The following is a 24,549-nucleotide window of genomic DNA, read 5'->3' as shown; positions in this document are numbered from 1 at the left end:
CGCGTCGGGCTCTGTGCTGACTGCCAGCTCAGAGCCTGGAGCCTGTTTCAGAGTCTGTATCTCCCTCTCTCTCTGACCCTCCCCTGTTCACGCTGTCTCTCTCTATCCTAGAAATAAATAAAAATATTTAAAAAAAAAAGAAATCTTAAGAGATACATATCAAGGTATCATATTGGCTTTTCTTATATAACATCTGCCATCCCCACACCTGGCCCTGTAACCAATTCTGTGTGTCCATGGTTTTAGGAACCTTGAAAGTAATTAATTAAGCAATGCATACGTAGAGGCACCAGTTCTTAGAGAAATGGTTCTATATGTGTTTATTTCAGCTACTGAATGTGTTCATTCATAGTTCTTATGTCATATCCATGTCTGCCAACCCACCTTTCACAACAGAATCTTCTTTTCAGGGAGATGTCCTTTGCTTCTCAGACGTAATGCACTCTAAGTTTGTTATTCAGCAGTGAAAATGAGTCATACAGAGGTAATACATGTTTTCATATATTCTGCATCTTCAGGGTTCTTTTTTTTTTTTTTTAAGTCCTGTGGCTCCAGAGTAATTTTCTTATTTTCAGCTTGTACTGTGGTAGACAGTATAGCGTTAGTGATTAAGAGTAAGGTGTTTTGGAGCAAACTACCTGAGTTCGAATCCTAGCTAGTGGCTATATAACCTGGGCACATTACTTAACCTGCTGTGCCTCAGTTTTCATATCTATAAAATGGAGGTGATAATAGTGCTTGTTTTATAGAATTATTAGGAAGGTTAAATAAGTTAATACATACTTGACACATAACCAAGCACTTAAATATTAGCTATTGTTAATAGTGCTTTTTATTTAGAGGCCATGTGAATCATGGGTCTCACAAAACAAACATAGTTATTCAGTTGTCTGAATAGGCAAGGAAGTAATTTTTGATCCCTTTATTCTCTTGAATTCCAGGTTAAATTAAAAATACCTTTTGGAAATAAATTACTAGATGCTGTTTGTTTGGTACCTAACAAGAGCTTAACATATGGAATAATTCTTACACATGGAGCGTCAGGAGATATGAATCTTCCTCATTTGATGTCACTGGCATCCCATCTTGCATCTCATGGGTTTTTTTGCCTGAGATTTACCTGTAAAGGCCTTAATATTGTACATAGAATTAAGGCATATAAATCAGTTTTGGTAAGAAAATTTCTTTATATTTACTTATAACAATTCTGTTTTAAAATTCTTAATAAATTTAAGACAAATTCTATTAGCAGTCATTTGGTTTATCTTAAAAAGCTTTTAATGAATATTAGAAACTTCAACAGAACATGAAGGCTGTATAATAGATTCTCTTTTTTGCTGTCAGTTTCCATGGAGATGAATGCTCACATCATAATATTCTTCTGTGGTACTGCCAAGGGAAGCTATTTATGATGTAATTTTCTTTCTGGAATTATATAACTTCAGAGTATAGTTCTGAATATTTGCCTACCATACCACAAGTATACAAATATAGCACAGTTTGAAACTAAAATCACTGGATAAAACAAATCTGAAATTTTTTTAGTCCAGATTATTTCAAACTTGATAAATTTTTCAGGGCTTTAAATTAGACATTAGTATTATTAAATTCTGTATTAGTTGGAAGCTTTTAGTAGCTTTTTTGAAAAAATGTAATTCTTTAAAAATATTTAACTAGTAGAATCTTGAATTTTATAGACTGGTAAAGTGATTTTTTTTTCTCATTACTTGCTTATATTACGCAGGATTTGATTTGATAGTGACAGCATGACTGAAAGTGCAAAGAACTGGTTACCTCTTTCCAGAAGAATCCCTTAAGATTTTATGGTTGTCTTTACAATGATTTTCATACATTTCAGTAATGATGAGAAATATATGTTGGTTTTCCAGTGGAATATTTTATAGGAGAAGAATTGATCATTTTTTGGTTGGTTTTTCTAGAATTACCTAAAGACCTTAGGAGAATACAAATTGGCAGGTGTTTTCCTTGGCGGTAAGTTATAATACTTGCTTTTAAATCTACTAATATTAATATAGGAACAGGTAATCAAGAATTAAAATTAACTGATGACAAGGAACTACTTGAAGGATTTTTTGTTTTGTTAAGTCACTTTCTTGTATAACATCAAGGTACTTTATATGTTTAAAGCAAATTTAAACCTGATAGATACATATTGTAACCCAAAGATCTCTCCTTTTATTTATATCTCTGAGTCACCCTCTTTAAATGATTCCTTCACAAGGATCTTTAAGTAGTCTTCAGAAAAATAATTCCTTTTTTTTTTTTTTTAATTTTTAAACGTAGGATCAAGTTTTAGCTCTTTATGAATCCATAGATGTCCATTATGGGTATTGCAGCTTGTTAATTGCCACTTTTTGGAGTTAAGTGATACAGTTATATGGATGAACAGTAAATGAAATCTAAGTTGCCATATTATCACCACTTCTTTATATGAATGTTTATATATCAAACTGAACTTAATTTTAATTGATTTTAGGTCGTTCAATGGGGTCAAGAGCAGCTGCTTCTGTAATGTGCCATAATGAGCCAGATGACGCTGATGATTTTGTTCGAGGTCTCATTTGTATTTCTTACCCACTGCACCATCCAAAGCAGCCACATAAGCTTAGAGATGAAGATCTCTATCGTATAAAAGATCCTGTATTGTTTGTGTCAGGCTCAGCAGATGAAATGTGTGAAAAGGTGATTTACAACTTGATGTTTGTGTAAATGAGAGAGTGAATGAAAGAATTATCTTGGGAATAAGATGTTACCTGCAGCTTTCAGGCTCTTTAAAAGGTGCTGATTAGTCTAATGCTAGTTTTGTGACTTAGTTACCTGTTGCTTTGGAGAACCGAGAAATATAAGCATGCTAACATAATTCATCTCCCTGGAAGAGTGGCTAAATGGTTTGACTCTTACTTGGAATGAAAGATTAATATCTGAATCTCGTGGTTTGGGGATTACTAGACTGTACGTTTGTTTTTATTAATTCAACATTCAAGCAGCTTCTTCAATTATAAAATTGGCTCTTGAGGAAGAGTTAATAACTTGTACATGTTACTATATACTGTCAGTAATGAGTACTTGCTCTGTTCTGTGGTATTGCTGTATCTGAGAGACGTAGACTGCCACTTCTGTGGACATTTATTTGCATATTCCATTGCTTTGAAAGTTGTCCTTAGAGTAGGTATTTAATGAATATTTAGTGAATGGATGCTAGTATAGGCGGTACAGGAGGGGGAGAGAGAGAGAGAGAATCCTTAGTAAACACTAAAAGAGCATTAGTCTAGTATCTTCTTCTTTTTTTCCATTAGAGCTTGTTGGAGAAAGTGGCACAGAAAATGCAAGCTCCCAATAAAATCCACTGGATTGAGAAGGCAAATCATTCCATGGCAGTGAAAGGACGTTCAACAAATGACGTTTTCAAAGAAATAAATACACAGATTTTGTTTTGGATCCAGGAAATCACTGAAATGGACAAGAAATAATTGTATTTAGCTAAAAGCCTTGTTATTTTGAATACAAATATAGTGCATTTGATAAAGAACAGCATACCTCTCGGCATTATGAGAGATTTCAGATAAATTTAATGTTCCCCCATTTTTAAAACATGTTTTAATTGTGAAATTAATGTCCTTTACAAAATAACAGTCTTTTGAAAGCACTGTTATAGTTGTATAAAGATGATGTACAAATATTGATGGTGGTCTAAATATAATTTATTTTCATTAATATAGTTAAGTTTTGAAAAAATTAAACATTTGAATTTTGTTACCGTAGAACTTTTGTCTTACTTTCCATACAGCTGAGAACGTGATTCTGCAGAGCAGTGTCTTTAAAACGGGAAAACAACTGTTACTTCACTGTGGTAAATGTAGTCCATTTTCTACACTGTACACACTCATTCATCTAATCTGTTAATCTCAGTTTAAGAGCAGGAGGGAAGATACGTTTTCATGTATGGGGACCCTGAACCTTGTTTTTCAAATGAAGTAACAACTTTCATTCAGGAAAGGTTTACTGGGGGCACCTGGGTGATTCGGTTGGTTAAGAGTCTGATTTTGGCTCAGGTCATGATCTTGCGGTTCATGAGTTTGAGCCCCGCATCAGGCTCTGTGCGGGCAGCTCAGAGCCGGGAGCCTGCTTCGGATTCTGTGTCTCCCTCTCCCTCTACCCCTCCATTCCCGCTCTGTCTCTCTCCCTCAAAAGTAAATAAACATTAGAAAAATGTTTGGGGCGCCTGGGTGGCTCAGTCAGTTAGGCATCCGACTTCGACTCAGGTCATGATCTCACGGGTTTAGTCCTGCGTCGGGCTCTGTGCTGACAGCTAGCTCAGAGCTGGGAGCCTGCTTCAGATTCTGTATCTCCCTCGCTCTGACCCTCCCCATTTATGCTGTCTCTCCCTCTCTCTCTCTGTCTCAGAAATAAAACATTTAAAAAAAATAAATGTTTACCGAAGGCCTATTACAGGCAAAGCTTGATTGGGCTTGCAGGGATGAGTAAATACTTAGAGCTTAAATATAATGGAGAAACTCGATGTCTAGACCTCTCTCCGAATAAGGGGAGAATGAAATAAGGACTAAATAGTAGGACTAACATCTGGGATGTATCTAGGAAGAGTTAGGGCATTTCATTTTGGCTTAGGAAGTTCAGTTAATACCTCAACTTGACTTAAATAGTGTTGAGTTCTATATTAAAAACATAAGTGTCTATGTTTCCTACAAAGGGCACAAAATGTGATGGAGCTGATGATGCAGAAGTTTGTAGTGAAGGGTGGTTTTCTATAGTAAGATAGTAACTCATTTTTCTGCCTTCTCTACTGCTCTAATACTAGGCCCTTCAGACAGCCTCAGGGTGGACTGGGTAGTTTGCAGATTTTTGAGTTCCCTCATTCTTCTCTGGTGGAGTCCATGGATTTTAATTACTTTTAAATTTTTCTCAATAGTGCACAAAGAACAGAAACCTAGGTAACAGTATCCAAATCATTTATATTGCAGAATGAAATTATGTACCACTATGCAATCAAAATTTCAGTGTCAGTGAATAATACCTTTTGACTAAATTTCTTGAACAAGGCTTACATTTTAAAAAATAGTACATAATCATTGTTTAACATTTGAAACTTTAAAAAACAGTTCTGATATCAAGATAGTATAAACACATAAAACACATCCAGAGCTGACAAATACAATTATGGCCTATAAACAAATATAAGTCAATTGGGAAATACTAATATTACAAATCAAAAATAAAACTAATGGGAAAATAAAAAGGAGAACTTTAATTATAGAGCAGACCATAGTATAAAAAGTACAATGAAGAAATAGATTTAAAAGGTTACTAACCAGGCTATGTATGTAGTTACATTTGTTTGCAAATTAAACGGTGGGTATAACATAAGTGACCAAAGATACTACATCAAATATAGAGATGACCTAGAAGGTCACTGAAAGTTGATTTTTCCTTGAGTTACTTGTAAGAAACTTCCTGACTGATGAAATCGCTTGTCATTTGAGAGCTGTGTACCAGTGCACAGCTAGGGGATGTATGGCTCCTGGAGATAGATGAGCGATATGTCAAAGGCCGAAGTGAACATTTGTGAAAAGGTCCCAGCTGCTCCTCACAGATGGGCCACATCTTGCAACAGAAAAGTTTGAGATTATGGTTAAAGAGCTGTCCTGGCGCCTCCTGTGGCAGACACCCTCCTTAATGGCACAGCCACTACTGAGACCAGTAGTTCTCCACTAGGAGTGATCTGGCGCCCTAAGGGACGTGTGACAATGTCTGGAAATTTCCGGTTGTTAACGACTGGGGTGGCCGTGCTACTGGAGGAAAGGGATGCCGCCAGCAGTCTGTAATGTGCAGGGCCGCAGCCGCAACAAAGCAGGATCTGATCCAAAATGTCAGTGGCTTCCATGTTGAGAACCTTGTGATCATCTTGAAATCCTTTCTCCGTCACCATTAGCTTTCCTCTGCCTTCCAAATCCATTTGCTTCCCGTTAGTTGCCAGATCGTGAGTTTTCAGCGTCTGATTCTGTTATTTCTCTCATTTATGCTGCCATTACTCTTAATCCAGGCCTTCACCAATTTCTCGTCTAACTGCAGTCACCCAGCTGATGTTCCTATTTTGTTGTCTCCTTGCTTCAACAAACCAATGGACACTTTCAAGTCAAAGACTGTGTTGACGGATCTTCAAATGTGACTACTAAGGTTGAAGTCCTTCGTTCAAAGCTCTTCACAGTAGGGCCTATCAATGTTTTTAGCCTGATTTCCCCCACACCGTGGGCCTGTGTAGCACGGTGCTTCAGTTCCACGGACGACACAAAGTTTTGGAACAAGGCTTTCTGCCTCCCCTTCCTGGAACTTTCTTGTTAGTCCTTGCCTGTTACCAAATCCTCCTCATCCTTTAAAATGCTTAAATTCTTTTTCCCCCTTCACAGCTTTTTTTAAAATTACCCCAACCATGTAGCCCTCCTTGGAACCCATTTAGTATTTTCCTCTCTTGTCAATCACACTCTGCCTTTTCAGTAAGTGGTTGGCGTAGTTGCACCATGTCACGAATACTCCATGTCAGGGAATGGTTTCCACTGATCTTTGTATCCACAGAGCCCTTTTTAGTTAGTTGTTCAGTGTCTTAAGTAGTCATTATTCAATATTAGTTGTATTGAACTAAGATATTTACAGAGGAAGAATTTCTAACCATTATGACCAATCCCTGGTTTTATATCGCTGTTTTATATGCCTATTATTGGGACTTTTTCCTGATACATAAAAAAGGAAAATCCGGGGTGCCTGGGTGTATTAGTCGGTTAAGTGTCTGACTTTCGCTTAGGTCATGATCTCGCGGTTCATGGGTTTGAGCCCCGCGTCGGGCTCTGTGCTGACTGCCGGCTCAGAGCCTGGAGCCTATTTCAGAGTCTGTGTCTCCCTCTCTCTCTGGCCCTCCCCTGCTCACGCTGTTTCTCTCTCTCTCCTAGAAATAAATAAAAATATTAAAAAAAAAAAAGGAAAATCCTAGTTTCACAATGTCCAAATAGTGTGAAGAATGTGACATTGGTACATATAATAAATATTTTACAACTTGAACAGAGTTTTTTGGAGTGATCTCTTGTGTCTATGTTCCTATTAGTAATGGAATTTCTCTGGTGTTCATTATTTTTATTTTTTTATTGCCTTCATAATTTTAAGAAATAAACCGAGCTTAGTGCTTTACTTTTTATGCAGTTTACTTGAGATTGACACAAGAAGAGGTTTTTGGTATAAAGGACAGCAGTGTCTGCACTGAGAATTAGGTGACTGTATTTTTCTTTTTTAAGTTTCTTTATTTTTGAGAGAGAGTGTGTGAGTGGGGGAAGGGCAGAGAGAGAGGGAAAGAGAGAGAATCCCAAGCAGAATCTGTGCCATCAGTGCAGAGCCCAACTCAGGGCTCGAACTCACGAACCATGAGATCATGATCTGAGCTGAAACCAAGAGTTGGATACTTAATCGACTGAGCCACCCAGGTGCCCCTAGTAGGCAAGCCCGTAAGTAACAAACATGAGAAAGCCCTGAAGAAGGATACTCTTTCCCTCTTTGCACATTTCCCATCAGCACGAGTGGTTCCTTTTCAGTTCTTACAGAGCTAGTCTGGGGCACACTAATCAGGGATTCAGTGCCATAAAGCTTTGCAGGGTCTCAGGAACTGTAAAGTGTTAAAACATTGAATACCTTTTATAGTAGTTCACGTTAAATGAATTAGAGAATGTCTGCTGTCAGGCAAGAGAAATTGAGTATTTGCCAGCTGCATTACTGGCAGAATAAAATCACCCTGAATTGTGTATGTGGGTAAGGGGGTGGTCAGATAGAAGGATATACTGTATCCTGGAATATCCAGAGGAATTGGCTAAAATTTCTTGAAGAATTAATGAATGCTGGTCCTGCATGCTGGAAGGCTGCCCTTTGCAAAAACAAACCCCAGTATCGTAGGTAAGCCTAAGTGAAGATTATAAATGCCTGTAGGCTATTCTTTAGTGGACTGGAAGGCTATAAACCCTGATGCTTAGGATGTGGCATTGAACTCATTATTTCGGATACTCCAGGAAGGTAAGAGCTCAGTAAATCTTTTCTTGCGTTCAGTTATACTTCTGTGACAGAAGAGACCCGAACAGTTAACTCCAGTGTAAAAGAATATACCTCTTTCCTCAACCGACCTTGAATAAGTGAAGACAAAGTTAATGAAATCTTCAGAGAGAAAATGCTCTAAATCCAAAGTGGGGTTAACATTTTACATGAATAGTCCAGACTGTCTTGTATTTGCTCCGTAAACTTAAAAGCCCACTTTCTAGACTGTGAGGGAAAGGGAGCAGCACATAAACCTGACTCTTTAACTCTGACATCAAGAAGCTTCACAAGGAGTTGTTCCCTGAGGTCACTACAGACAGGATAAAAAAGGAATTCACTGCAAGACCATTCCAAAATCTACCTCTAGTTTTCAGAATGTTACAGCAGATTGTTGTGGAACATTGCTGACAGGACCCTCTAGCAAAAAGAAGTATAAAATGAGATGTTCTATCTCAAGAAAACAAAATCAGGCAGACCCGTAAGAGACAAATAACATCTTACCTAGTGACCGTAAGACATTATAAAACTAAAAAATGACTTGATATTTATCTGAAACTGAAAATTTCAGTTTCAGCATTTCTTTTATTTTTTTGCTTTTTTTTTTTCTAACAACACTACATTCATATTTTCCTAATCAGAAGCATAAAATACAGTAATCCTGGTGGTACTAGGAAATGGTTATGCCCAATTCAAATTTGTTCTGTATTCTTTGAATTACAGGGTAGTAATCACTTCGCTAAGGGATTGTTTATAGAACTATATTTTCTTTTTGTGAAATTAATAAAAGGTCATTTACAATTTTTAAGTTAAAAAAACTACTAAAGCGCCGTACATGTCCCACCAGTGAGCTTCCGTTATTGCTATGGAAAGTTGATGTGAGCCCAGTTGAATACCCTCTATGACACGTACTGCACTTAGGCCCAGACCAGTCCCTGCAGCACTTGATCAAGACACTGAGCAGCACTGGAAAGTTTTTTCTGGCAGAGCATTGCATGGGGTTATGAGATGGACAAACCACCTTTTTGTGTTTTGGAGCATCCAAAATCGAAGACTTCAGAATGAAACATCAGTCTATTTCACATATTACATAAAAATGTCAAGGGAATTTTATTTCTTTAAAAGAGCAGTGCGGAATAGACTGGAAGATGATACATTTTTGACACTGTGGGAACTTGTGGAGTCCTGGACTCAAAATGATTGGATGACAATATTTTTTATAATTTTCCTAGGAATTATTTTTGAGATCATACTCATAAAGGTTTATACATCCTTTCAAAAGAAGCCTGCACTTCCAGAAAAGGGCAGTTCAGGTGCCCAGAAGGTAAGAGCAAATGTTGGGTTTCTTTCTCCTCTATTTTTCAAAGTCACATGAGAATAACTTGTAAAATTTAACTCTGGCATTTGGATTACTCCTTTAACATTTATTTTATTGTCTCCTTGAAATAGAAGAAAGACAGTTGCCTGAAAAGCATGAAATTTGGTAAATATTATATAATTTCATATTTTAATAGGAAACTTGTTCAACCAGAGTTGTTTCTATTAGTGTCCTGACTTCTTTTTTTTTTTTACTTCCCACTTCTCTCTAGATAACTGGTCATTTCATTCCTCATCTTCGGAAGAAAGGTAAGTGACACATTGTGACATTAAATTTAATTTCAGGTTGGTTTTGTTCTATTCAAAATTGCATTTGCATCTGCGTTACAGAAAAGGGTTTTCCCGTATGTATAGAAGACCACAGCTCTCTGATGTCATAATTCAATGTAATGTTGATTTTAATGGCTGCTCTGTTACAAGCTGTGTTAGTGACTTTTCGTGTACTGTTAAAGTTAACCTTTCAAGTAGCTAGTATCACTACTGCTCATACGAATAAGGAAAAAGAAAGTTTACAGAGGTGTAGTAACTTGCTTCCCTATCCAACCTCTTTCCCCAGTACACACACACGGAGAAATAGTAACACCAGTTCTGATCATTCAGTTGAAAAAATATCGGTTAGCACCTTCTGTGAGCCAAGGAACCTTAAGCTAGGTACTGCAAAAGTGACACTCTGTTTCTGCAATCCCAAAGCATCCCAAAGGGTCCTGGGGGCCAAATATGACAGCACTGCTCTTATTGCTCTTAATATGTGAATTGCTCTTATCAAAATCCATTCAACAATCATTAGATATCTCCTCTACGATGAACATTGTGTTTGGTACTGGATTACAAACAACAAGAGACTGTCTGTTCTCAAGAAGCTTACTTTCTTTTTTTTCTTTTAATTTTTTTATGTTTATTTTTGAGAGAGAGAGAGACAGGCAGAGCATGAGTGGGGGAAAGGCGGAGAGAGAGAGAGGGAGACAGAGAATCTGAAGCAGGCTCCAGACTCTGAGCTGTCAGCACAGAGCCCGATGTAGGGCATGAACTCAACAAACCTCAAGATCATGACCTGAGCCGAAGTTTGACACTTAACTGACTGAGCCATCCAGGCACCCCAAGAAGCTTACTTTCCTGTGGAGGAAACATACACATAAAGGGTGATTGCCTTGCAGGTTGGTAACAATGAAAGAAACATTAGAATATTTAGGAGATGCCTAAGCCAGCATAGTGTGTTGGGGAAGTCTTCATGAAGAAGGTTATGCTGGAGCTGAATTGCATTTATTTATTTATTTTAAGTTTATTTATTTATTGTGAGAGAGAGAGAGGAAGAGAGAGAGAGAGACAGGGGGAGACAGAGGGAGAGAGAATCCCAACCAGGCTCTGCAGAGCCTGATGTGGGGCTCGAAGTCACAAACTACAAGATCATGACCTGAGCTGAAATTGGTCCTTTAACCAACTCAGCCATCCAGGCATCCCTGAAGCTGAATTTTAAAGGATAAGTAAAAAGTAGTCAGAAAACGACAGCAGGGGGTGCCTGGGTGATTTCCACTCAAGTTATGATCTCATGGTTCATGGGATCAAGCCCCGCGTTGGTCTCTGTGCTGACAGCGTGGAGCCTGCTTGGGATTCCCTACCTCTCCCTCTCTGCACTTCTCTCTCTCCCTCTCTCTCTAAATAAATAAATAATAATAAACTTAAAAAATAAGTTTAAATAAATAAATAAACTTAAAAAAAAGCAGTTTAGGAGGGTAAGGAGAGCATTCCAGGACATGAGTAGATGAAGGAAATAAGAAAGAGCAGGGCACGTACAATCAATGATGATGATTATAGTGCAGAGATATGGCTCCTACGGTGGACAGCATATTGTAGTGAAGAACCACAAATTTTGAATTTAAAGTAGTCAAGGTTTATATCCTAGTTCTGCCTCTTAATGATACTGTGGCCTTGGCTTCAACCCACTGATACTCCATTTCTTTGCTTTCCAAATAGCAGTTAGAAGAATTGCTCCTTAGTTGAAACAATAGGTGTAACAAAGCACAAAGCAAAAGCACTTTACCCTGGTGCCAGAATTGTTTTGGGGACAGAACTATATTTACGAGGGCACTTCACTTATCCTGAAGTGAAACTGCTTGAATATTACTGGAAGCCCATGCAGAACACTGGTCAAAGTGCATCGCATCAGACACTGAGTGAGTTCTGCCTTGCTTATGAGGTGGGAGAGAAGAGAAAAGTGGAGGGGTGGGCAGAGAGGAGGGAGGAGCAGGGGGGGAAAGAGGTGACTGAATGGCATAAAGGACACTGAAGGGTGAGGCCACCACTCAGTATGTGAGGGCCCTGCTGGCCAGGCATAGTCTTGCCCATCTTGCACCCATCAGGTTTTGGGGAATGGTTTGTTTCAAGGTTGACATCAGCCTTACAAATGTGTTCCTGGGAGAGTCTGCCACCATTATATGACTTTCAAAGCTCGGAGCTGTCACTGACCTGTTGTTTTAGAAGCGTATCTCCCAAAGGGAGTTATCATTGATAAAATGGTTTCAAAACAGATTTCGTATTTGTTACTCTGACTATAGGACTGTCCTGTGACTACAGTCCATTGAATGATTTAATGGATTTACATTTATTGGTATTTACTTGTTATCATGGCTATAGACCTGTCAGTCTTCTTAGGAGGGTGTGGATTTCTTTTTAAAGCTTCGAAGGCCAGTTGAGATTGCTGGGGAGAGGCCAAAGGACATTTCAAAAGTGGAGAGACATGCCTGATGTTCAAGTGGGTGTTATTTGTATTGCTGTAACCAACTTCCCTCCATTTCTGCCTTTAATTCTGAGCCACACTTATGGGTGGTTTGTGTGTGTGGATTTCCGCCCCCCCATCCCTACTTACTGAACTAAAAGAAGGGGTTTGGTTGTGTGTCTGGGTCAGCTTGTTGTGGAGGAGGGTTAGTAATCAGACACCTACAGGCTAAAGTGGTCACTGAGCAGATGCTTACCAAGTGCCAACTATGTGCCAGGCATTGCTATAGGCCCCTGAGATCTATTACTGATACAAAAGCAATGACTCTTGCCTTACATTTTATTTTATAAAGTTTATTTTGTTTTCTTTTTTAAAGTGTACTTATTTATTTTGAGAGAGAGAGTGAGCACACAGGAGGGTCAGAGAGAGAGGGGGAGAGAGAAAGAGAATACCAAGCAGGTTCCATATGCAAGGCTCGAACTGAGGAACTGTGAGATCATGACCCAATTGGAAATCATGAGTCAGATGATTAACAACTGAGCTACCCAGGCACCCCTGTTCTGTCTTATATATTTAAAAATTATTTTTAAGTTTGTTTATTTATCTTTAGAGAGATAGAGACAGCATGAGTAGGGGCGGGGGAGGGAGGGAGAGAGAGAGAGAGAGAGAGAGAGAGAATCCCAAGGAGGCTCCACACCGCTAGACAAAGCCTGATGTGGGGCTCAGACTCACAATACTGTGAAGTCATGACCTGAGCTGACACTGAGAGTCAGACACCCAACTGACTGAGTCACTTGGGCGCCCCATCTGTCTTATATTTTTAAAGGATTATTTTGCCTGTTGTGAATGGATTCTGTTCGGTCAAGGGTCTAAGCAGATGGCAGGCTATCTGAAAGTAATCCAAGTGAGAGATAAAGGTGAGTGACCCCAGGGTGGTAGCAGTGGAGGTGGTGAGAAGCGTTGGTTTCAGGGTATGCTTAGAAAAGTAGAGTCAACAAGGTATGGATGTGAGACAGAGAGGAGGCAGAGATGGCTCCTGAGAGTTTTGGCCTGAGCATGTAGAAAGATGCAGTTGTCAAAAACTCAGATGAAGGAAACTGTGGGTGGAGCAGGTTTTGATGAGGAGATCAGGAATTTTGTTTTGCATTTGTTGAATTAGAGATATCGATTTGATATCCAATGGAGAGAGTGAATAAGTGGTTTGGGAAAGATGTCTGGTCGAGTTAAGATTGGAGGCTGTTGGCATATGGGCAGTATTAAAGCCTACAAGAGAGGATGAGATTTCAAAGGGCCTGGGAGAGGAGAAAAGGAACAAGGACTGAGCCCTGAGACACTTCAAAGGGGTCAGGAAGGAGAGAGGAGCCATCGGAGGACGCCGAGAAGGAGCCAGCAGTGAGTTAGTAGGAAAGGGGGAGAAACGATGGCCTGGGAGCTCACCCAATGGAGAGTATGTAGGGCTGGTGTACAAGATAGGTATCAGACCTATATCCCTTATAAATAGAGGAGCAAAATCCCCAAAAACATACTAGCAACCCAAATCCAGCAGCATATTAAAAGGATTGTACACTGTGATCAAGTGAGATTGTTTCTAAGAAAGCTCGGTTGGCTCAACATATGAGAATTATCTAGCACTGTTTTATTATGTTTAAAAACACAGTATTTTTGCTGGAGTACTTGCATATAAGCTTTCCTCTTTTTCCTGAAAGCTGCAGAAATTAATTTTTTGTTTGTCTTATGTTTTCACTATTTGTTCTACTTTAAGTGACCATCACATTCTTGTCCTGATGAAATTTAATCCTAATTTTGTCCAGACACTGGCATAATTTATTGGGGTCACTTGATTCCCCAGAATGCTTATATAGCCTTCCTGTATCTGTTAGGATATTGTAATTCTCAGGAAACAGAAAACCATGATTCACACTGCCATGCTAAGAGAATTTATGATATTATATGATGGGAAATCCTGAGGTAGTCTAGGCTGCAGAATTGGTTGATAGAGTAGGCCACCAAGTTCATTAAGGTCTTGTATCTCTCCCTTTGTCTGTCTCAGTGTTACTTTTCTCTTGAGGTGGGTGGGAAGGTGGCTACCAGAGTTGCAAAATCAGAACGGCAATGTCCAGAGGAAGTAAAAGGCCATTTTTTTCTGTGTCTTTCTTAGGAACAAGGCAGCTTTCTCCATAAGCTCTTACAAATCTTTGTCCTATGCTAGGATTTGTTCATGCCCGTGCCTAATCTAATCCCTTGGAAATGAAAATGAGATGACTGTGTTAGACTTAGTCTAATCACTTGATGTAGAATAGGCGTTGGAGAGCTCACTTCCATGATCATTATTCCAATCCAAAATTGTACTGAGAAGCACTGGCCTAAAATGTAGGCTTCTCTCTCCGTCAGACATAAACAGCTGTTAAAATAATCAGGACTTATATATAGAAAGCTGCAGTTTATGGTATTGAACATTCTTCTGTTGTATCTACTAAATTTCCATAAGAATATTTTTAATCTTGGGGCGCTTGGGTGGCTCAGTTGGTTAAGTGTCCAACTCTTGATTTCAGCTCAGGTCATGATCTCAAAGTGTGAGAGATTGAGCCCCATGTCGGGCACCTCACTGACAGTGCAGAGCCTGCTTGGGATTCTCTCTCTCCCTCACTCTCTTCCCCTTCCCTGCTCTCATGCACGCATACTTTCTCTCTCTTTCAAAATAAATAAATAAACTTAAAAAAAAAAGAACATGTTTATTCTTGTCAAAACTTTTCATACAGAGAACCAAAATAACAGGTATTTCTCGTAAAAGGTTATACAGTAAAACCTTGGATTGTAATTTGGTCTATGAGTGTTTTGCAAGATAAGCAAACATTTCTTTTTTTTTTTTTTTAAAATGTTTTATTTATTTCTAGGAGAAAGAGAGACAGCATGAGCAGAGGAGGGTCAGAGAGAGAGGGAGTCACAGATTGAAACAGGCTCCAGGCTCTGAGCCGGCAGTCAGCACAGAGCCCGATGCAGGGCTCGAACCCACGAACCGCGAGATCATGACCTAAGCGAAAGTCGGACACCCAACCGACTAAGCCACCCAGGCGCCCCAATAAGCAAACATTTCTAATACATTTAACTTGATAAATGAGTGATGTCTTGCAATACTAGTAGTACTGCACACCAGTGTCACATGAGCACAGCTGAGCCAATGGTCCTTCGGTCCTTCTCTGTCTCTGTCTCTGTCCCTGTCCCTGTCTCTCTCTCTCTGCAGGATTGTGGGTGATCATCTCCCATGCTTGGATGCTCAGTCTCAGGCTGCAGTGTTTGACAGAAAGCAGTGATTTTTCAGAACGTTGGAAGGTGCCCACAACGGGCACTAGTGTATTTTTTGTCACTGCAAAGCACCTATGGACAGTCCTTTGCTCTTCCATACAAGAGTGAGCTTAGGAAGGCTTTGCTTCATTCTAGGGTAGGCTGCCTGCAGGTAGAGACCCTTTCCTCTGCTGCCTTATTGCCAAGTACATTCAATACAGTCTATGACAAGAGTTTATTAATACTGTACTGTAGGCAACATCCACGTGAGCATATACAATGGTCTCCATGCAGAAAAAGATTCCAGTGAGCCAATACGTAGCAGTGATTCCATCAGTGATAGTGAAAGTCATCCTACACAGTAACTAACCTTCCTCTTGTCTCCCTCATACCAGCCACGAAGGTTTTCAAAGGTAAGTGCAGGTTAATTTGTTTATTTTTCTTTATATTTTGTATTTCCTTTATTATTTTGTATTATATTACAGTATTGTAATCATTTTTAGATGAATAGTTTTGGGTTGAGGAATGAATCATCTGAGTTTCCATGATTTCTTATGGGGAAATCTGCTTTGATATTTAAGTGCCTTGGATTACAAGCATGTTTCCAGAAGAAATTATGCTCATAAACCAAGGTTTTACTATAATCTTAACCTGCAACTTTGACTCTTTGCTGTCAAAAGTAGACTTTGGGAGGTGCCTGGGTGGCTCAGTTGGTTGAGCATCCAACTTTTGGTTTCTGCTCAGGTCATGAACTCATGGTTTGTGAGTTCAAGCTCCGTGTCAGGCTCCATGCTGACAGTGCAGAGCCTACTTGGGATTCTCTGTCTCCCTCTCTCTCTACCCCTCCCCCACTTGTACTCTCTCACTCTCCCACTCTCAAAATTAATTAATTAATTAAAAAAATAGACTTTGGGATATGTTTTTGAGGTAAAAATCCCTCATTCTCTGAGAAATGAAAATAATTTACTTCACTTTGTCAGTGGATTGATGTATTAAGTGAGTGGAACTAGGTTATGAATTATTCTGTAATAATAATGTTTCAATTCATCTTTATATTTAGCTGTGTTTTTCTTATACTATACAGAGTTACCTTAAATCTAGAAGAGAGTTCTTGTTCAAAATACGTCCTAAGTGATAACTCATTTACACACTGTTTTCTTAGATTCAGAGTTGATGACTTTTCAGAAAAAACAATAACTTCATCACTTAAAACTGAAGACAATGAAGGCAACTTTGAAGACAGAGTCTCACCAGCAGATGAAGTAATATGGTCAGGTACCAGTGAAAGTAAATATCAAGTAAGTTACGTTGGTGAAAGTCATACACCATCTTCAAATGGGACTAGCTCACTTTTGTCACTGTTTCATTCAGAAGTAAAGGATTTTTTTCTAAGCCCTAGAGGATTTCCAGAAAATGAACATAAAACAGGTCAATTTTCATCCAAGAAATTATTTTCAATAATGAAAACGAACAAAAATAAAAATCCAGAGTTTTCTTCTGACTTTAACTTTTCAAGAAGTTCTAGCATCTCCAGAGAAAGTGAAGATTCCAGAGAAGGTGAAGGTCTAGATAGGGCACCGTGTCCTCCTGCCCACTTATTTCTTTCCAGAGACCAAGTCAGACTTCTGGAAGAAAATGTGAGAAATCAAATTCCTTTAAAATCCAAAACTACATTAAAGAGTAACACTACTCATCCATACTCAATACCTCAAGAGTCCTTGATTCAAAATCAACATTCTGTTGAAATGGATACTTCTGCCCAAGCACAAGATTCTTTTCCAGTACAAAACGCAACTCAGAATCAAGGTTTCTATGAAGCCAGATTTAAGAGTCAGGCTCAACAATTTGTCAACAGCCAGCCTGATGATACGGCCAGATATTTTGCTCTGCCTCAAGATTTGACTAGGAAGCCATATTCCAGCAGCACACAAGACTCCTTTCAGACCCAAATTATGGGCAGAAGCCAACATTTGATCAATGTTCCATATTCTGTTGAGACTCAAGATCCAATCAAGGGCCTAGAGTCTGATACAAAACACTTACATGAGGCCCAATATTCTGTCTGGTTTGAAGATTTAAACAAGACTAAACATTTAATGCAGGGGGAAAATGCTATTTTTAAGAATGCCAGATTTCTAGTTTTAACTGTAAGTCCAAATTCATTTGCAGAAGAGCTACTCCAAATAAGGAGTGTAAAGCCAGAGGGCCAGAAACAAATTGCTTCAGAATTAAACCAGTATTCTGTATATACCTCATTGCGTGTTTCACCTACCCTTAAACGGCAGAAAAACAGGAGAAAAGCATTTCACAGTAGAAGTAAACTTAGTCTCAAAATTTTATCTCAAAAGTCGAAGAAACCACCAACTCCATGGGTATTTCAAATCACAGTATGCCACACTTCAAAACCTGGCAAGTTAGGGTGCAAGTATAATGCTAAGAAGAAAGAATTACATCAAAGAAAAGGTGTATCAGATATAACTTTGCATCTTCTTTATGTTTCCAAGCTTCCTCCTCCTTATATTAAGAAGTATTCCAGAAAAAAACTAGTAAAAGTCACGCCAGGTGTAACAGGATGTAGACATTCTCTGCTTATGCAAAATAAGTCACTGGATGCAGAGAATGTCAATTGTGTGGAGTCTGTTGAGAAAAGAGGAAACTTAGACAATGCTAAAAATGTAAAGCAGCATGGCAGAGAATATGAAGGGGAAAAAAGCATTTCAGCAAAACTTCCACCCCAGCTAGAACAGTCTTTCATGGTCAGTACTTTTCAACTAAAAGCACCTTGTTCTTCATTAATAGAAATGAACTGGAAGAATAAAGAGTCTTTTAAAGACCCAATTACACAAGAAAAAGAAATTGGTATTGCAGAGTTCCATGCCCCCAATAGTAAAAAAACATCTGACCTGCATATTCCAAAGCATGAGACACCTTTAGAAGAAGCTGTATCAGAACCTTGGCAAAAATTTGCTTCCTCTCGTGAAATGAAATCAAACAGAAGAATGGAAACACAGGAAGACCTAAAAAGTACAGAGAATTCCCATCTTCCACTTTCAAGTGGAGACGAGTTACCAACTAGTTTGCCAGAAACACAAAGGTGCTTTCCAAATAGAAATATACAAAAGCAAAAAGATTTTCTGGAAATTGTTCTGGAGACTTCAGAGGTCAATTTGCTTATCTCACTAGGAACTAAAGAGCAGAAAAGCAGTGAGCAATTAGCAAGTGTAAAAACTCAAGAGAGTACAGAAGATATAATTATGAAGGAAAGGAAACCGTTAATACTTCATGTAACAGAATGTGATAACCTAAGTGAAAGTGAGAGTCTGGCATGTAACACTAGAATCAACATAAATATGCAAGATAAAAGAATATTTGCTACATTTCACAATGCCACTAACACGACCATTTCTGAGCAACCTGATATGAAAATGCATAACAGATTGAAAACCAAGACAGATATATCAACAACAGGGTTTAGTCCTTCCGTGGTAGAGCAAGAGAAATTACCAGATGAAATGAAAGCATTAGATGCAAAATACATTGAGGAGAGATGTATATTTAAAAAGCCAGAAGAACATGGAAGAGAGGAAGAGGAAGAGACTTTCCAGGAAGCAGTTTCACAGCTGAAGCAGGATTTCAGGGTCAGCCTGCAGCTAAGGCAGAAGCCTAAATATGTCAGATTTGAAATAAAACAGAACAGTTCAGGTAGTAGAAAAACCCCAAATAAAGAGCAAGAGGTACAACCACAAACTTTTTCTATAGAAACCATTGTGGGGAGTAGTGCATGCCCCACAAAGGATCAATTTCAAGATCAGGTAAAGCAAAGCACAGACACACCTACAGGCAGAGAGACTGAAGATCCGAAGAATCCTCTCACAGTGCGAGAGAACTCACCAGTGGGTGAAGTTTTAATTGATACAACAGAGCGTAATGTCCCATTTGGTGGAAGCCCCAGAAAGATACCAGATGGTCATATTGCAGAGGAAAAGGAAAACTTAAAACGAGTTTTACCTGCAGCTGCCCTGGGGTCATTCATCATCCACATGCTTCCTTTATCATCTTTCAAAAGGCAGAAAATCAGAAGCAAGTTATCAGGAGGAAAAACCATACTCAGTCCCACACTTGTCATTATGAAAGTAAAGAAGCCAGCAAATTTACTGATGCCTTATATCAGTAGGCATGGTATGCCAAGTCTTAGGAGAAAACTGAGAGGCAATTTAAAAATCCTATTTAAACAGATACTGCAAGATAAAATTGTCACTCATGTGCTTGTGAATGATACTTACCCTCACGTGTCTACTGTGCCTCGTCTTACAATTCACAGCAGATTCAATGTGGAGAATCACAGTCATACCAAGCTAAACCAAGAGGAATCAGAGGAGGAAAGGGATGAAAAGTATTCTGCTTTTATTAAGAAAGGAAATGACTCCGGAAACATACTAGAAGAAGCTAAATTGCAAGATGAAGTGAGAAGAGACAAAGAAGCTCCACCAGAAGCAGTCCTTCGTGATCCCTGGAACCTTGGGCTGAATGCAAATCCAAAGAAGGAGCTGAAAACACAGGAAGAAATGCCTCAACCAGTTACATCCAGAGAAAGCCTTGTGGAGTCTGTATATATTCCGATAATGGATCTATTTCATGTTGAGACTATGAAGAAAAGCCTAGCAACACAAGCAGACTTAAAATGTACTGCAGATGCCAAAATGCCTCTTCCAGCATCAGAAAAATCACTGATTGGAGAAGCTTTAAACCAAACAAGAGAAAGTGATGTTGTAGATTACGGAAATGATGCAAAAGAAATGAGTTACTTTTTTGCAGACACAAAGGCAGAATTACCAAAAGATTTACCAGCAACTTATTCAGAGACATTGAGTTACTACATGCCTGTTTTAACTCATTCAAAAGTGAATAAAAACAGAGTAGGATTCTCACACACAGAAAGTCCGGTGAAGCCCAAGTCTGTACCAATGAATACAGTGAAGCCATCAATTTCACAAGTGTTTAATAGCACAGGAAAGAAATTGGACTCCAAGTTGAAGGTCAAGTCGGAGAAGATCAACCACGGTAATGGATTGGTATATGACTTTATAAGTAGCCTTTTTTCTCCCACACGTAGCAGATTACATGGAGAGACAAACAGCTTCTGTCACACTCAGTTAAAGCAAGGGCAATTAGCAGAGGAAGTGAGACCACAGTATGTTGATTTCTTTGATAAGTGTAGTACATTCCACGACCAAGAAGAAAAAGTGAAAGATGGAGAGGAAGTGGAGCAAAAAACTTTGCTAGAAGCAGCTTTGCAGCGTATGGAGCATCTCTGGCCCGATGCATTTCAAGGGAAGGAGACCCACCTTGATGAATGGTGCCCCGCATTGGACAGTTTAACACAGCAACTGCCTGTTAATGAGCAAGATGTGCAGCACCAAAGGTGGTTTGCACAAACTACTTTGCAGACTGGCCTCCACATGGCTCCTAGAGAAGCCGAGGAACTCTGGAAAACCAGCATAACCGAACATGCCCTAACACCCCCTGTGGGTCTGAAGATTCCACTTCCCAAAGCAGAGAACTCGTCATTTGATAAAAGTTTGAACACAGTGACGGAGTGTGGCTTACCATCTGGTGGAGACCCTAAAAGGGAACTAGATTCTTATTTTGTGGAAAACAATTCAGAGTTACCAAAAGATTTGCAGGTGACATGCCTGCATTCCTCTGGTTCCGTTGAGCCCCTTGTTTCTAAATATGAAAGAAAGAAAAACACATTAGAATTAGCAAGGAAGCAAATAACAGTGAATTGCAGATGTAGAGCTACTAGGGGAAAAACGCCATCAGTTTCACATGTGCTTGATGGCACGCAGAGCAAGGGGCTGCACTGCAATTTTAAAACAAAGATGAAAAAGCCACAGCAAAATAAAAATGCAGCAGATACATTTCTCAGTATCATTCAGTGCCTGGTGCCTACTTTGCCCAACACAAAAATGAGTAGCGGATTAAATGTACAGACAAATATGCAGAGGGTAACAGGACTTGATCATATGCAGCAAATACAAGGGAAATTGCTAAATGGAGGGAAAGTATGTTGCCCAGATCATATTGTGAGTTCCTTATCTAACAGTATGAAAGATGGGAAAGAGCAGAAAGGGGAACATGAAGTGTCACCAACTCCAGAGAATAGCCAAGGCTTCCTATTCAACACATATCAGAAAGAGAATGTTGACCTTGTCAAATCAGACGAGCAACCGAAACAACCAGGAGGTCAAAATCTTCAGGTACAACCACAAATACATGGTACACAAACCGTTTTAGGTTCTGCTTCATGCCCCATACTGGATCAGCTTCAATTTGGAAAGCTAGAGAATTACGCTAGGTTTTCACCTCCAAAGTCAGAGGAAGTGAAGAATGATGAGATCCTTTTTTCTGCAAGAGAATATGGTGTTCCATCTGATGCAAATCACCAAAAGGAACAGGCTGGTGGTATTGAAAAGAAAGACACAGTGGCTTTTGATTTCTGCCTATTTGCTTTATCTACACCCAAAAAGAAGAGAAATTTCAAGTATTCAGACAAGGAAATCTTAGTGAATACAAAATATGGACTTCTAAAAGCAAAGAAACCATCAGTTTCAAACATATTCAATACCAAGGTTGCATCTAGCCCAAACCATAGAAAAGAATTGGGATGTAACCCTACAACCAAAATGAACGAGGGGGATCATGGTGAAAAAATGGCAGCTAAAATGTATTCTTTCATGTCTATGACACCTGACATTAATATGTATGACAAGATAGAAAGAGAAAAAGATTTGTTAGGAGAAAGGAGTCTCAGTGCTCAGCCAGTAAAGCAAGCAGTATCAGCACATGAAGGGAATATTACTTCAGATGACACCAACGAAAGCAGTGCTCAGGATGAGGAGGAAGGAAACAGTGAACAGGAGACATTAAAAGTAATTCCACAGTACAGCCAGCATTTCAAATTCTGTTCAGACCAGAGGGAGGAGCTTGACCTTCATCAATCAGAAAACCACGGAAGTGGGAAAATTCTCTTTATTATAGACCAAGACATCCCACAACAAATGCAGCCTACAGATTCAGTGCAGGGAGAGAAGCCAGAGAAGAGCCACCAGGCACACAATGGTGCAGTGTCTATAGTAAGTTCAAAGCTGCCTCCTCCAAAGACAAAGCACTCACTAATTGGTCAGGTTTTAATGGATTCAATGAAGGACGGTGTCCCAAGCGTGGGTAGCCACCTGGGGGAACGGTACCGTCATGGTGAAGAGGAAAATACAGGGTATAAAAAGGATCTACAAGCAACTGTCTTGGAGTCTTTGAAGGTCTCCATACCTCATCTGTCTGAATCGAAAAGGCATAGAAAGACATTTACATGTAGAGCCTTAAAAAATAAAATGAGTCCCAAATGTCTAATTATGAAGGCAAGGAAAACGTCAATTTCACCAATATTTAATATCTCAGGGAATGGTTGTCTAAAAAACTTCCCTCCGAAGACCCTGAAATCACAGATTATTGACTTTTTAATTCATATAAAGTGCTCTGGGGTACTGGAAGATCTTATTGCAGAGAAAAAAGGATTAGCCCAAGAATTACCAGCAACTATTCTGGAGTCTTTGGATTTATCCACACTTGCTTTACCTGCGTTGAAAAGAAGGAGAAACAATTTAAAATATAGAGAGAAGAGAAATAAAATGAGTCTCAAATGGGTAACTTTGAAGGCAAAAAAAGCACCAATTTCCCAGACACTTAATATCACAAAACGTGGCAAACCAAGCCACAGAGGACAATTCAAATGCAACTTGAATTTCACGATGAAACCAGGTAAACCCATGGCAAACATAGCCCTAAATGCCATCACCTCTTCCATGCCTGTGTCACTTGACATGAAAATGCATAATAGAATAAAGGCAGAGTCAGATGTGTCGTGGACAATGAGATTTAGTCATGAACGGCAACAGCAAGAGCAATCACCAGATGGAGAGAGAGCCAGGTGTGCCATTTCCAGTGGCAGGAGGGGCCGTGCCTCCAGAGCCATGAAGGAGGTCAAAGGCCAACATGAAGAAGTAGCCTCACGGAGTTCTCAGCACTTCAGTTTCATTGCTGGTAAAATGGAGGAACCTCACTGTGTGAAATCAGAGCTAGAACTGGAGAATTCAGCAGAGAGAAAAATCCCAGAACCCCTTAACACAGCTCAGGAGCTGCAGCAACAAACACTTTTCACACAAAGCGTATTGCATTGTGTTTCTTGCACTATCTTGAACTCACTTTCACTTGAGAAGCTCCTAAAAAGAACAAAAGCACAGAAAGGCTTAAAATATGCAAAGAGCCCAAGAATTTTATCTCCGGAGCTAGGGAAATCCATTCGTGAATCTTTAATTTTTACAACACAGAGTGACATCCCATCTGAAAGAGGCCCTAGAAAGGAACGTGCACGATCTATTCCAGAGGGAAAGAGAAGATTGCAAAAGGATTTACAAGGAAGAACCTTGAAGTTTTTGGATTTCTCCACACCGGCTTCATCTGAATTTAGAGGGTGGAGAAAGGGAGCACAAATCCCCAAGTCTAGAACAGGGACAGCACAGATGGCATCAGGTTTAAAGATGATCCACATCACTAGGTCTTCTGCTCTTAGCCATGAAAAGGAACAGGACTGTGCCTTGGAAAACATGGCCACAGAAATATCTCAAGGTATGTCAGATATATTTGCAGATACCTTCCTTTCACCTATACCTGTTTCATCTGGCATCCAAAAGAATAAAAAAACAAAAGCAAAGAAAGACACATTAAGGAATAGAAGCAGTATTACACAGCTAGAACAACAGGAAGAGGGAAAACTGTGTCCATATTACTCTAATAAATGGAGCAACTCAAGCAGCACATCAGAATCAAGATGGCAAAGTGGCAAAGAAAGAGAGGGCGTTGGAGTTTTATTTGAGCCAGGTCTACCTTTCCTGTGTAGTATGGGAAGGAGAAAAGATCAAAATATGCTTATTACAGAGCAGGAAGTGCAGCGACAAACACTGGCTTCAGAAAATAAATTGGAGTCTACTTGTTCTCCTCCGATTCCATTTCATACTGAA

The 24,549-nt window shown here is 39.3% G+C and overlaps 2 protein-coding genes across 2 annotated transcripts in view; both read left to right on the top strand.

Annotated features, from left to right (window-relative positions):
• Nucleotides 1-390: 390 nt before the first annotated feature.
• Nucleotides 391-3,785, top strand: TEX30 (testis expressed 30). Its single transcript, XM_077753983.1, has 5 exons — nt 391-484; nt 942-1,172; nt 1,941-1,992; nt 2,498-2,703; nt 3,318-3,785. Exons 1-5 carry the CDS (start codon nt 470-472, stop codon nt 3,489-3,491), a joined length of 678 nt encoding a protein of 225 aa, XP_077610109.1. The 5' UTR covers nt 391-469; the 3' UTR covers nt 3,492-3,785.
• Nucleotides 3,786-9,196: 5,411 nt separating this feature from the next.
• Nucleotides 9,197-24,549, top strand: part of LRTM3 (leucine rich repeat transmembrane protein 3) — a 29,126-nt gene continuing 13,773 nt past the window's right edge. The window contains exons 1-5 of the mRNA XM_077753967.1: nt 9,197-9,424; nt 9,550-9,583; nt 9,690-9,726; nt 16,641-21,035; nt 21,639-22,823. Of these exons, the coding sequence (XP_077610093.1) occupies nt 9,197-9,424; nt 9,550-9,583; nt 9,690-9,726; nt 16,641-21,035; nt 21,639-22,823 (5,879 nt within the window). The remainder of the gene's footprint in view (nt 9,425-9,549; nt 9,584-9,689; nt 9,727-16,640; nt 21,036-21,638; nt 22,824-24,549) is intronic.

Source organism: Crocuta crocuta, unplaced genomic scaffold (genome assembly GCF_008692635.1).
Source record: "Crocuta crocuta isolate KB4526 unplaced genomic scaffold, BGI_CrCroc_1.0 scaffold31, whole genome shotgun sequence".
Classification (NCBI taxonomy): Eukaryota; Metazoa; Chordata; class Mammalia; order Carnivora; family Hyaenidae; genus Crocuta; species Crocuta crocuta.
Note: the sequence above shows the minus strand (reverse complement) of the source record. Positions and strands in the feature narration are given on the sequence as shown.

Bases quoted from the DNA above. Each gene is read 5' to 3' on its own strand.
- TEX30 (XM_077753983.1), top strand. The intron at 1,173-1,940 runs GTAAGAAAATTT...TGGTTTTTCTAG, and splicing joins AGGCATATAAATCAGTTTTG to AATTACCTAAAGACCTTAGG. The intron at 2,704-3,317 runs GTGATTTACAAC...TTTTTCCATTAG, and splicing joins CAGATGAAATGTGTGAAAAG to AGCTTGTTGGAGAAAGTGGC.